Source organism: Aphis gossypii, chromosome 3, assembly GCF_020184175.1.
Source record: "Aphis gossypii isolate Hap1 chromosome 3, ASM2018417v2, whole genome shotgun sequence".
Taxonomy (NCBI): domain Eukaryota; kingdom Metazoa; phylum Arthropoda; class Insecta; order Hemiptera; family Aphididae; genus Aphis; species Aphis gossypii.
The window spans coordinates 14,600,379-14,613,525 of NC_065532.1; the positions used below are offsets into that span (position 1 = coordinate 14,600,379).

General features: G+C 31.0%; 1 protein-coding gene across 1 annotated transcript; it reads right to left on the reverse strand.

The window, feature by feature from the left end:
- Positions 1-1,068: 1,068 nt before the first annotated feature.
- LOC114127801 (remodeling and spacing factor 1-like) lies at positions 1,069-11,593 on the reverse strand. The gene is made up of 18 exons (XM_050203347.1): positions 11,288-11,593; positions 9,921-10,105; positions 9,653-9,849; positions 6,955-9,587; positions 6,645-6,764; positions 6,449-6,562; positions 5,900-6,019; positions 5,703-5,804; positions 5,403-5,602; positions 5,189-5,331; positions 4,899-5,077; positions 4,644-4,813; positions 4,255-4,569; positions 3,972-4,192; positions 3,758-3,879; positions 3,448-3,671; positions 3,270-3,371; positions 1,069-3,176 (listed from the first exon to the last, which is right to left on the reverse strand). The coding sequence occupies exons 1-18, from the start codon at positions 11,442-11,444 to the stop codon at positions 2,058-2,060; spliced, it is 6,423 nt and encodes a 2,140-aa protein (XP_050059304.1). The 5' UTR covers positions 11,445-11,593; the 3' UTR covers positions 1,069-2,057.
- Positions 11,594-13,147: the final 1,554 nt, after the last annotated feature.

Below are 13,147 nucleotides of genomic sequence, written 5' to 3' on the forward strand. Positions count from 1 at the left end.
TCAATTCTTTGAAATGTACGGTCTATTTTTGAGGTCTAAAATCCCTTCTCCTAACCTAACGACCGACGATTTTTCGCTCTCAGAATTATTTTCAAATTATTCATTTTAATTGCATTGAATAATGTCTGCAAAATGATTGCATGCATACACTTACAGTGCGACGGCATTTTATTTATAAAAATTATAGACTAAAATTTATTTATGTATAGATAAAATCTATTCGTCTTCTTGTTTCAAAAATTCGTTTATAACTTTATCATAAAATTCTGGATTATTTTTTTCTTACCTTATGCAAGAGTTAACCAAGTCTTTCCCGTCTTTGTGTAGATCAACTACAAAATATTGAAATCGCGTTTTTAGAATTATCGATGTGCACAGCGATTTCAGCAATCTAAAACGCCAGCGCTTCTGTAAAGAAATTGCCTATACGATAAGAATTCATTTCAGTTCTTTCGAAATAACATGATAAATTAAATATTCAAATAGGAATCAACAAATATAGTTGCAATTTTAATGTATTAGTCGCAATGTCACTTAATATAATAAATGTCAAACCTTTTATTCATTTTTTTTTTGGCCGCTTGTCTAGCTTGAACTGACCGTACACCTCACTGATACACTACACTTTACGTGTTCTAATAATCTGATCGGATAGTTCAAACCTGAAGATGAACACGTTCACGGGGAAATAAATACTAACAAAAGTTTGAAATAAATTATATATATATATATATAAATATCTATATACCTCCTACTTACAAATAAAATATTTATGGTCTAAAAGTATAACTCACGAATCTTAATAAATAATTATATGATTTTATACAACACTAAAACTTATAAATTATATTTCTTTGTTCATTTACAACAAATGTAAAATTAAACATTTTGTGTTAATCTCTCTTATATTGAAATATAATATATATATATATATATATCTATTAAGTATATATTAAAACTATGAAAGTAAAAATGTACAAATTTCGTACAAATAACATTCAGCGTATTGACAAACATAAAAAATCAATCAGAATATATTCACTACAACTTAAATAAACGTCAATAATAATTATTTTTAAAATGTATATTTGTACAATAAATATTACACACGAGTTATTTTCTTTTTTTAAAACGTATAGGTCATCAATGGTGGGGCAGTTCAAATATTAAATTAATTAAATTAACATTATTTGCTGTTAGCTAGAAGTCACATAAATATAGTTTTTAAACATGATAGAAACAGCATCATAGTGATAACTGATAACTATATCGTGTTTTGGTGATTTAAGTAAATAATGTTAAAAAAAAAACAAACGTATTATCAAATATTTAACTTAAACAAAATTCGTACAAAATAAATTGTTCTCAGATCTTTACAATATTCGACACAATAATGGGCTCTTACCGGTTACAAATTCATATGATATTATGGCCTCGTAAAAATAAGTATAAGGAAATGATTTGTTTCTCAATTAAAATTAAAAATTAGATTAAGTAATAAAACAATAGAAAGAGCCAGTCTAGCGCGGACGGTTTGTACGGCGAATATTCTTCGACTTTCTTCTCGATTCTATATACGAGTGACATACTCGTGATTTAACGATTACGAACAACGATAGATTTTGATTGCGACGATGACGTTATTACGATTATTATTAGTAGGTAGTCTCTGCGTGTATATGTTCGGCTTACCCTAATTGTAAGTACTTACTGGCACGACTAAACGACCGCATTATAAATGCTTTTAGATTTATTGATTCGACTCGAAAGGAAAATTATACGTTACGGTAAAATGATAGAAGCACGAAAAAATTCCAAACGAACAATAATAAAAAACAAACACGTACGAGCAGCCTGCACGTTTCCAAAAGTAGAACAGTGTACAGTATAGTAACATAATATAATATATTATTATAATATATAATATACGATTTGCTGTCGGCGGGAATATGGGGAGGACACAAAACAGAAAAAAGGGGACAAAAATAATAATTACAATAATATAATATAATAATAATAATAATAATAATAATGTGGCGGAAACGGACGAGAGATCATCATGTGTCAAAATCGTCTTCTTGTTGACTGGAGAAATACGAAACGAGCCCGCCGAATTCGCTAACCTCGCCGGTCACAGATTGCTGTTGCGGATGTGCAGTTCCGGGGGGCAGCAGGGCGTGTTCGTGCAGCGGGGGGGCCACGACCACGTTCCGGAACGGGATCAACGGCGGCGGGGGCGGGAGCGACGCTCCGGTTCCGGCGTAATCGATCGGATAAGGCGAGTAACCGGCCGACGGCGGTTGTGACGACGGTGGAGGCGCGGTCGACGTGGGCGCCTGGTAAATCTGTTGGGGCGGCTGGACCTGGGGCGGAAGGTAGGCGGCCGGACCGGCCATTTTGTTGGCCGCCGTCCGGTACGGCGGCGGTACGGGCACGGCGGCCGCGAAACCCATGTCGCCGGCGGTCCGCGGCGGCTGTGCCACCATGGTCTTGAACACTCCGCCCGCGGGCGGCGGTCTGACGTACGCGGGAGACGGCGGGACGGCGGTCACCGCGGTCACTTTGGTGGCGTCCGGCGCGTAAGGGTAACCGGCACCGCCCCCGTAGTCCACCTGCTGCAGAGGGTTGGGCGAAGGACACTTTTTCGGCTGGTGCTGAGGTCGCTTGCGCTTGTCCGCGGGAGATCCGTGTCCCGGGTCGGCGACCGACGACGGCGACTCCTGTTTGTCCGGTCGCTGGACGACGACGGCAGCGGCAGCGGCGACCGGCGGCGGCAACAGTCTTGGGTGTGGGGTGTGATGCGCGGGTACGGCGGGATCACCGGATGACGACGACGACGACACGGGTTCCCTGATCACCGATTGTGCGACGGCAGCTACGGCGGACGGTGGCGGAAGTTTCGCGACGGTTTGATGACCCGGAACCGCTGCAGGGACTGACGAGGATATCGCCGCCGGTTTTGGGTCTTCTTCCTCGTCCTCGTCCTCTTCTTCCTCGCCTACCTCGTCGTCTTCGTCGTCGTCGTCGTCGTCGTCCTTTTCTTCGTTACTGGCCACCGCGTCGTCTACTTCCTCTTCCAAGGTATGGTCTTCGTTTTCGACTTCCAATTCTTCGTCGTTCAACACGTATTCGTCTTCTTCGTCACTAGCTACTTTACGCTTTTTCGTTTGGACCTCCTAAAGAAAAGTTGTTTTACAATAATGTATATAATTGTCCATACTGTTGCTTAGAAAATTATACTAATAATTGTGTGGGTATTATAATTTTACCTCTTCGGAATCGTCGGATTCGGCGTAAGTTATCTGTCGTCCTCTCGTCCTTCTTTTGGGTTGACCGTCCGAGTCTGAATCCGAATTCATGCCATACTTGATCTATAAATACAAAAAAAGTTCAAGAAAACCTTCCACAAACAAAGTACACGTTAATTATTTATATAATATGTATAACCGTTGATTTTTTCAATTTTCGGACACCGTCATTTTCACTGCGTTTTCTTTTAGTTCCTTTGGCGGCTGGTTTGGACGAAAATGACGAAGAATTCGCGCTAGTGCGTTTCTTTTTCTTTTTTCCCCACGTCAAGTCCTCTTCTTCACTATTAGATGAATCCGACCATGGTCTCGATCTCTTTTTTTTAGAACGATGATCACTGTCTTCACTCGAATCGTCATTGACTACATTAACAGAGTTTACACGAGTATGTTAGTAATCAGTCAACAGTACTCTAAAATAATAACTTATTTAATATTTTATTGCTTACTAAAGTCGGGGTCAACTACGTTTCTGCGGTTCCGCACAGACCGCCTTGTTGGTTGTGGTCGTCTTTTGACAGAATCGTCACTATACTCACTCAAATCTTCCTCGTAATCGTCGTCCTCATCTCTAAAATTAACAAATATATAATATATAATATTATTATATTATATTTTCCTTTAAAAACAGATATTAATTAAATTATGATATTGAATACATACGAAGGGCCTTTGAAATCTTCATCTGAACCGTCATCTGAACTGATATCAAGATTTGTGAGCTTTTTTGATTTTTTTCGCCCCCTCAAATGTAACAGAGCAGGTGCTATTGGTGAATCCTCTCTATCATCGTTATCAGAGTCATTTTTTTCATCATTATCATTTTTGTCAGTTTTCACTTCAGCTGATTTTTTCAATGCAGATTCATCAACACCAGTTTCCTCCTAAAAACATTAAAATAATAAGTATTGTAAAACACTTTTATTTTTATTAAACAAGTTCTTACTAAAATTGCTTCATTGATCATGTCATCATAATCATTAAAACGGTAACTGACGTTAGCTTGTCGCCTAGCTCTTAAAGTATACAACGGTTCTGAATCATAATTCTCTGATTCTGATTCTTCTTCATCTTCTTCAGAAGATTGATGTACTACAGGTGATTTTTCAGGTTTAACTTCTTCTGTTTTTGATGATATTACATTTTGAAGACTTATTCCAACATATGCCAACCGTTTACGTCTCAATTCTTCATTTTCTCGTTTTTTAGATTCTCCATCATATTTTTTTAAAGTTTCTTTTAATGCATTCAACAGAGATTGCTATAAAAATAAATTAGAAGTTAAAAAGTCGTTAAAGTTGTTATGAGTAGTCAAAGGAATAAAAATGTACTAACATGACGACATGGTGGACAGTACCAGTCACCATCAGGGATCACCATAAGTGGAGGGCGAAGACAAGATGCATGCCATCCTAGATTACAAGTATCACACAACAAAATCCATTCAGGTTGATCACTTTTATTACATTTTTGACACATATCGTCTTTTAATGGTTCGCCTTCATCTGTAAAAAGATGAAAAAAATGTATATTATTCAATTGTTCTGTATAAGAAACAGTCTATCTATTGTATATAATATTAATAAACACCTTTTTTATGAGCAGTTCGTGCTCTTTTTTCAGGCAAATACTCTTCATCTTCGTCATTAATATCTGATTCAGGGGAAAACTCATGGTCTGAAACGTTAGGCTCGATTCCAGGTCTAGGAATTTCTTCCTCTTCTTCATGATCGTAGTCTTCAAATAATTCTACATTGTTTTCAGAAGAACTGCAAATATTTTTGACGATATTATAAATTATAATATAAAATAATAATATTTTTTATAAACAAAAAAATGTTAATTTCAAAAATTTAATATAAAAAAAGATATTCACATACCTAGATTCAGAATCGACATTCCAAGGATTTACCATGTTGATTTTCTTCAAAGAATCTGCCTTTCCTTTCCTTCTTCTTTTTTTGAACTTTTTAGAAATAGGATCTTCTTCGTCTTCGTCATCTGATTCTTCTGCGTTTTCCAACTAAGTGAAGTAAATATATTATTAGCATAAAGCTTAAAGTAGTTTCTATACTCTTATATAAATAAATATACCTTTTTGGATGGTGTTGACCCTTTCTTTCCACCTTTATCTTTTTTCTTTGGACTCTTTAATGGTATATCAATATCATCATATTGTGTAGCCGGAATAAATTGTTCTTTTATTTTTATTTCAGCAATACGCCTTGATCTACGCACATTATCATCACCAGCGGGCTCTGGAAATACAGTCACTTCTTCCGATATGGTGACAACTATTAAGATACAAATTTATATTTTAATACAATTCCAAAGTTGAAATGATTGTTGTAATTAATTAGAGATAATTTTGAGGTGTAATAAAAAATAAATCACCTTTCTTTTGACGAGGTTTGTATGGTCGTTTTACTTTTTCTTCTGTATTGCTTTTATTTTCTTGCTTGACTGTAGTAACTTTTTTAGCCCTTCCTCTTTTTCCTGATATAAAAAATTACAATCATGTTTTTAAATAAAAATAAAAATAACCTAATATAACTATAAAACGTGAAAATTTATCTTAAAAAAATATTTACCCTTTTTTCGTCCAGGTCTCCCTTTCTTTTTTGGTGTTTCTTCAGCAACTTCTTCTTCATCACTTTTATTATTATCTTCTTCTAAATCCACAACTGCACTATCATCAAACTCTTCTTTAGCTAAAATGTTTAACATAAAATCAACATTGAATTTATGTTAGTAAAATAATATATATTAACTGTATAAAAGACAGTCATTTAAAATAATAATATAATGAAAAGCCGGGTGCCTAAACCTGTAACCAGAGCACTTATACAGCAGTAATGAATTATTAATACTCTGAAAAAGAGAATAAATAATTGCATTCAAAAATTGGCTTTGGGCAGAAATTTATCTTAACACTTAGGAGACTACTAAAAATAAGCTATAAAAGAACTAGTTGCATGTGATTTACAACTTAGTAGCTCTCCTTGGAAATTTTATATTGTTTAAATAAATATATTCTATAGAAAAAAATATTAATAATAATATTGTAGAATTAATAATATATTCTTAATTTATTCAAAACCTAAAAATTGTAATAAATATACAACTATATCAATACTTACGACTTTTATCAAATGATTCTTGGTTAGTTTCATCAACATTTTCATATGTATCCTCATGAACAGGAGATGTAACAATTTGCTCGTCAGAAGATTTTAATGTATCATCCTCATCGTCTTAAATAATTTTAAATATGTATTATTTTATTATTAATTGTTAGATTATGATAAATAAATTTAATTTCTATATTTAACTTACCTTTAGAGTTTTTTTCTATTTTGAGATTTTGATTTATAATATCTTTATCAAAATTAGTTTCTTTTTCTTCGGTTTCTAGACTCTCATAATTGTCAATTGATTTGTTGATAACATTTTTATCTAATAAAATACATTTAAATAAAAATATAGTAAAGTAACAATTAAAAAATGGTAAATTTAAAGTTTGATTTAAATTTTACCAATATAAATATAAGTTATAATATTAAAAAATATATATATAAATAACTAAATATTAATATAATACACAATTCTCATAAAAATTGCAATATGCATATAATTGTTATCTTACCATCATGTAATATGTCATCAGCAACTTCTTCATCAATCTCCATTTGGGATTCCATTTTTAATGTACTATCTTGTACAGATGAATCACACACAAGGTTGTCTTTATTACATGGAGCACTTTCCAATTTTTTCAAATTTAAGTTTTCTTCATTATGAACATAAGTATCACTCTCAATTTTCAATACTTTATCCTCTTCTTGTAAAGCTTTGTTTTGTATGGTCTCAACATAATTCACATTTAAATTGCTCTGTTTTATTTCATCTTTTTTACATTGTTCTGTAGAAATTGTTAATTGTTCATAATCCTTATCACTTTTTGTTTTTTTATTAAATACATCAATGACTTCCTTTTGATTTTCTGGTACACTTGAAATTATGTGTGAAATATTTTTTTCATTTTCTATTATTTTATCTTTTTTTAATACAGTTAAATCATTCAAAGAATCCTTGCTCTTTAAATTTGATTCTTCTTTAATTTCAACCTCTGGTTTCACCAAATCAATTTTGTTTATTTCTAAATCAACATTGGAAGAATCAGAGTTGGGACATTCCGATATTTCCTTTACATCATCTAATTTGTTTAATATATTATTTAAACTATGTTTACTATTAAAAACTTTAGGGCAATCTACATTTACAACGGATGGTTTTTTTTCATTTGGAAAATGTTCTAGATGTTTAATGTCAGTATCAATAGAATTAATTGATTGTTCATTTGTTTTAATGCTATCACTAACAACATTCATATCAGTGTCCATAATATTGCTTATAGTATGTGATGTTTTTTTAGATTTATTAGTATTTTGATTACCGTCTACTTGTTTAGAGATTTGAGGACATTGATCGACATTGTCTGTTAAAGTTTGATCATGTGCTTTACTACTACTAGCAATATCATTTATTATTGGATTATCATTTTCAGTATGTTGTTTAAGGTCATTATTAGAATAAGTAGCACTAATTTCTAAATCATCAGTAATTTGATTATCTTTAGATACTTGTTTATCAGGTTCATTTTCTTCAACTAAACTATCTACTGGTTTTTCATCATCAATAATTGATTTGTTTTCCAATATTTGATTATCTGAAGTAATATTTTGGTCAATTAAATTTGATGATGATGTATCTAACATGCATACATTTTCTTCAACTACATCAGTACTTGGTTGTTCATTAGTGTCATCATCATATTGACCAACTGTGTTTGCAAATGATTCATTTAATTTGATTTTTTCACATCTATTATCTAGTGTTTTTTCTTCATCACTTTGACTGCTTTTACTCGTTGTCAATTGATTTGATTCATTTAATTTTATTTCATTATCAAGTTTATTATGTTCATAGGTCATAATAGGTTCATCAACTATTTTAGGTGTTGACTGTTGATCTATTTCCTCTTTTTTATTTTCTTCTAATTGTTGATCAATATTGCACATTGTGTTTTCTTCTAATTTCACATTCAGACTTTTTTGTTTGTCTACTTTTGCGCCTGTAGAAATATCAGAATTGGTAAGATCTGTTGGTTGGTCATTAGTTTGATCAGCGTCAATTTTATTGCACTCAGTCTTGTGATCTGCATCATATTTATTTATTTTGCTACTGGTTTGTGGTTGATTATCTTTATTATGTGTAAAAATGTCTGTCGTACTATTTATCTGAGACTCTTGAGGTTTACTATAACTGTCAAATGATGTTGAATCATAAACATTTGTTGTAACATGTTTTATACTAGTTTCAGATTTTGTAAAAACTTCATTAGCCTTTCGTTCTGTAATCTGTACTTCTTCTTCGTGGACTTTAATATTAAAAACTGATTGTTTTGAAACATTTTTACATGAAAATTCATCTAAATTAAGAGATTTGATGCTATGTGTTGTAGTAGTATCAACTTCATCCAATTTTTCATTTTTATTTATTTCTTCATTAGTTTCTTTATTTACACATAATTCTTCATCGGTTTTTGTACTTTTATTTGGTTCTTCAACTATTATTTTACTTTTTTTTGATTCTTCAATATTTTCGTTTGATTGTACAACTTTTAATTTACTGTCATCAATACAAGAATTTTCTCCATTAGAAACATTATTAAAACATGGTACAGAATCGTCACCAAAAAAAAATCCAGTTGTAGGAACAGAAACAATTTCTTCTTTAACTTCTTTAGATGAACTACAAATTGCTTCTATACTCCATAATTTTGGTTTTTTAACATCTTCATTTTTTGATGTATCATTTTGAGTATTTGTTTCATCGGGATTACCAGTATCACATTCTTGTCCAGAACCTTCACCCTTCACTATCATAACAGATTCTTCAATCTCTTCTCCAACTATAGGACAATTACTTTTATTAAACGAATCGTCATCTTCGTCCAATTTTCTTTTGAAATTAATAGGGATTTCTTGAGAATCAAATTCATTTTTTACTAATTCAACATTAGTTGATTCTGTAGTACTACATTCTTTTTTGTTATTTTCAGTAATAGGAGAATGTTTTTCAGGATTCAGATTTAAGGGTGATTCATTTTCGTCTTCTGAACCAGTCTCAACACTATTACTATCTTCAATATCATCGAGAGTGTTGTCTTTTGCTCCAGATAATTCATTTATAAGATTGACTAAAGTACTTCGATCTCTGAAAATATATAACAAAATATAAATTGAATAATTATACAAATGAAAAATTAATAAAAAATTTACTTTGCTACGATTTCCCACGTATCTTCATCAATGTCTTCTTTGTAAACTCTAAGATTATATGCTCGATCAAATTGCACCCAATATGCTACACCTGATCTATCCCAACCTAGTGGTTGAGAATGAAGTGTAGAACTATCTAATTTATTTATTTCGGACTTAAATTTAACATTACTGTCAAATTGTGCTTCAAAAAGAGTCTTTAGAAAAAAAAAATTAAAATTGTGTTAAAACATTAAATTCTATATTAAAATATTAAATAATTTATTACTTTTAAGATCCTTAGTTTTAGTTTTACGGAAATTCCTTTGTATCCATAGTGTTCTAACTCCCAAAATTCTGGTATAGAATATTCTTGACAAAATTTTATAACTGCTCTTTCCCATTTATCTGCATTTACACTTTTTTTGACTCTGCGCAATAACTTAATATGCAAATCAACTAATGCATCTGGAACTAAAAATAATAAAATTTTCTTTTAAAAGGGTAGATTAAAATTTTTTATCATACCTATGACTTAAATCAAATAAATTGACTACTCATAACTAATACACATAGCAAATAAATTAAAAAGAAATAATTTTTATTTGAGCTGTAAATTCTAGTAACTTTGTTTAGTGAAATATTTTCTATTTTTATAACCTGTGATTCCATTGATAGTTTAAACATTTAGTTTTAAAGAAAAAAATATACCTATTAGCTAGCGCTGAATTCAAATCAAAATCAAACCTAACCATCTTAATTAATCACCTTATACTACAATTTTAATTATATTTCCATATATCAAATATCTATTACTCAAAATAATTTATAATTAATAAATAAATTAAAAAATTAAAAAACTGATAACAAATTTTCTTATCATACTAATCAACCTATGATTTTGTATATATTTTCATATTATGTAAAAGTATAAACATGGGAAAATTTCACTAAAATGTCTTTAAACATGGTAAATCATTATTCCGATCAATATTCATAAGAATCAATAAAACATTGACTAATATTAATGAATTGTTTGAACAAACACACAAATTATTTAAAAATCAATAATATACTAGTTTATAGACTTAAATTCAATTGATTATTAATGTAAACATCAATATTTATGCATATCATATTTGTGTGTGTATAATATATTTATATATGTATAGGTATGCCTAGTTAATAAACATTTTGTAAATAATACAAATGTCAATATAATTTTAAAAAAGTATTGATTTTATGAAGTTTTTAAGACGAATTTAATACAAAACTACATTTTTTGTTTACATTTACTTTGTTTAATTCAAAGGAAAAAGTAATAGATGGGTATAAATAACATTAGTTAAAAATATCTAACGCTGAATTATTTTATACACAATATGTATTGTTGACGAATTAATATAAACAATAAGTGTGTGAGTTATGCGTATGTTTGTCGAATAACATTAGCATATTTTTATAAGTGTTTGATTAAAGGAATAGGATCGAGCATCATCCGATGGAGTAGTTTGGTGTATGAATCGAAAACTATTGTAGGGCTGTATAATGTACATAATATTGAGAAACGACAGGACGTGCGTGTACATTATGTCACGTCAATTAACACGTATAAAGTGCACAAGATAGATGGCCATCGTAGACTGTCGCGCTTACCTTCGGTAGTCTTTTCTAACATTTCTTGAAGCTCTTGGAACGTAGGAATAGTAACACCACAACTGTCTCCGAACCGTTCGCAGAAAGCAAATATAACCGCAAAATTAGGATCCGACGCGCACACGTCCAGCGCCTCGGCCGCCGGCGCTTCGGTCATTTTAGGATTCGACAATCCGACGAATGACGAAGTTACATTGTTTTGCACTCCGAACGAGGAATTTGAATTTTCGCGAACCAAAATCAAAACATAAATAAAAAACAAAACAAAATACCTATCACGAATACGTCCGCCACCATTTTGATATCCCACTTTTTGAACCGGAAAAAAACAGTGTTGCCATAGACACGACCACTGGTGTCGTGCGAGATACCTCACGCGTTTTCGTGCTGCTCGTTTAATAATCAAACAATAATAAATAACAATATTGTTTATTATTGTTTGTTGCGTAATATTGTTATTATGATTGATACAGTGTAATTAAACCGCGTTAAATCGTTTCAATTGTCCACAATCAGTGTATCACTGTGCCGAGTGCATTAGTGCAGTACTGCAACTTGCACATAGTGGTGTACCTGAAGCTCTGTCAAGGGAGGGGCAACTTTAAATAATTTCGAAATACAAAAAAAAAAGAATCGTGTACCCATAACAAACACGTTAGACACCTGACGAAGTAACAATCACTGTCGGAGTAGGTAACAATACGTCCTGTCCGGTCGTCCTCGTTTCACATATTATCAGTCTCCTAGACACCATAATTTATGTGGCTACTAGCCTGCTGCTGTCTGGCTATATGTATTGACATAATATTGTATAGTTACTTTTTTTTTTTTTTTTTTACAAATGCATAATTATTCGTAGGTATTAATAAATTATTATGGGTATGAACACCCCCTCGACATTTTCTTTTTGAAAATAATGTGAAATAATTTGAGTTATTATTTTCTTTTTATTAAGAGAGACTTTAAATACTAAAACTGTTTAAACTATGACATAATATATATTATAGGTACTTATTTAACACTTGATGTATTATTCGATATTAAATAGTATGCTTTAAAGTAAATCTTTATATGAATCACTGTTAAGTACTTAATTGTTTTTCATTATTATTAAAAACAATTAATATTTTATATTTAATTGAATTGTAAACGTATAAATTATTTAGAAATTAGTTAGTGTTTTTTTTTTTGTGTTCATATAATTCATAAAACAAAAATTAAAATACCGAAGTAATGAAAAAGTGTATTTTATATAAACGTTGACGAGTATACGAATCCAATAAAATATTATTGTATTATTATTAGGTACAGTTAAAATGCTGGATTAAACAGTGTATAGTATTATACCATTACCATGTTTTTAATTGTTGGCTATTCAATTCTTTATAATAATTTCCAATCGACTTCACTCTATTGTTAATTATTGTTTAATATTATCATCTGTTCAATTTTGCTTTGTATACAAAGATTGATGATAAATCAATGCTTTAAGCCTATAAACTTATTCAAAATCGATAAATATAGATTTTATTAATTTTACTTTAATTTTTAAATTTTTTTACCTTCCATATAGTTTTATGACATAATATATTTCTTTAAAAAATGTAGAATTATGTATGCCTGTGGCGTTGGCTTCTCGCACCTTGGATCTGTCCCTGGTTGTCTAAAGGGCAACGGCCCGTGATTTTTATACGATAGTACAATATAATTATGATATTGTATGGGTAAAAACTAAAAAATAACACAAGTTTACTGATTCAGCGTATATTATCCATAATATATAGCATACATATAAGTATATAACCCATACTCCATTCAATTACTAGAGATACATCTATACTCACGTAGGTACATTTTCAA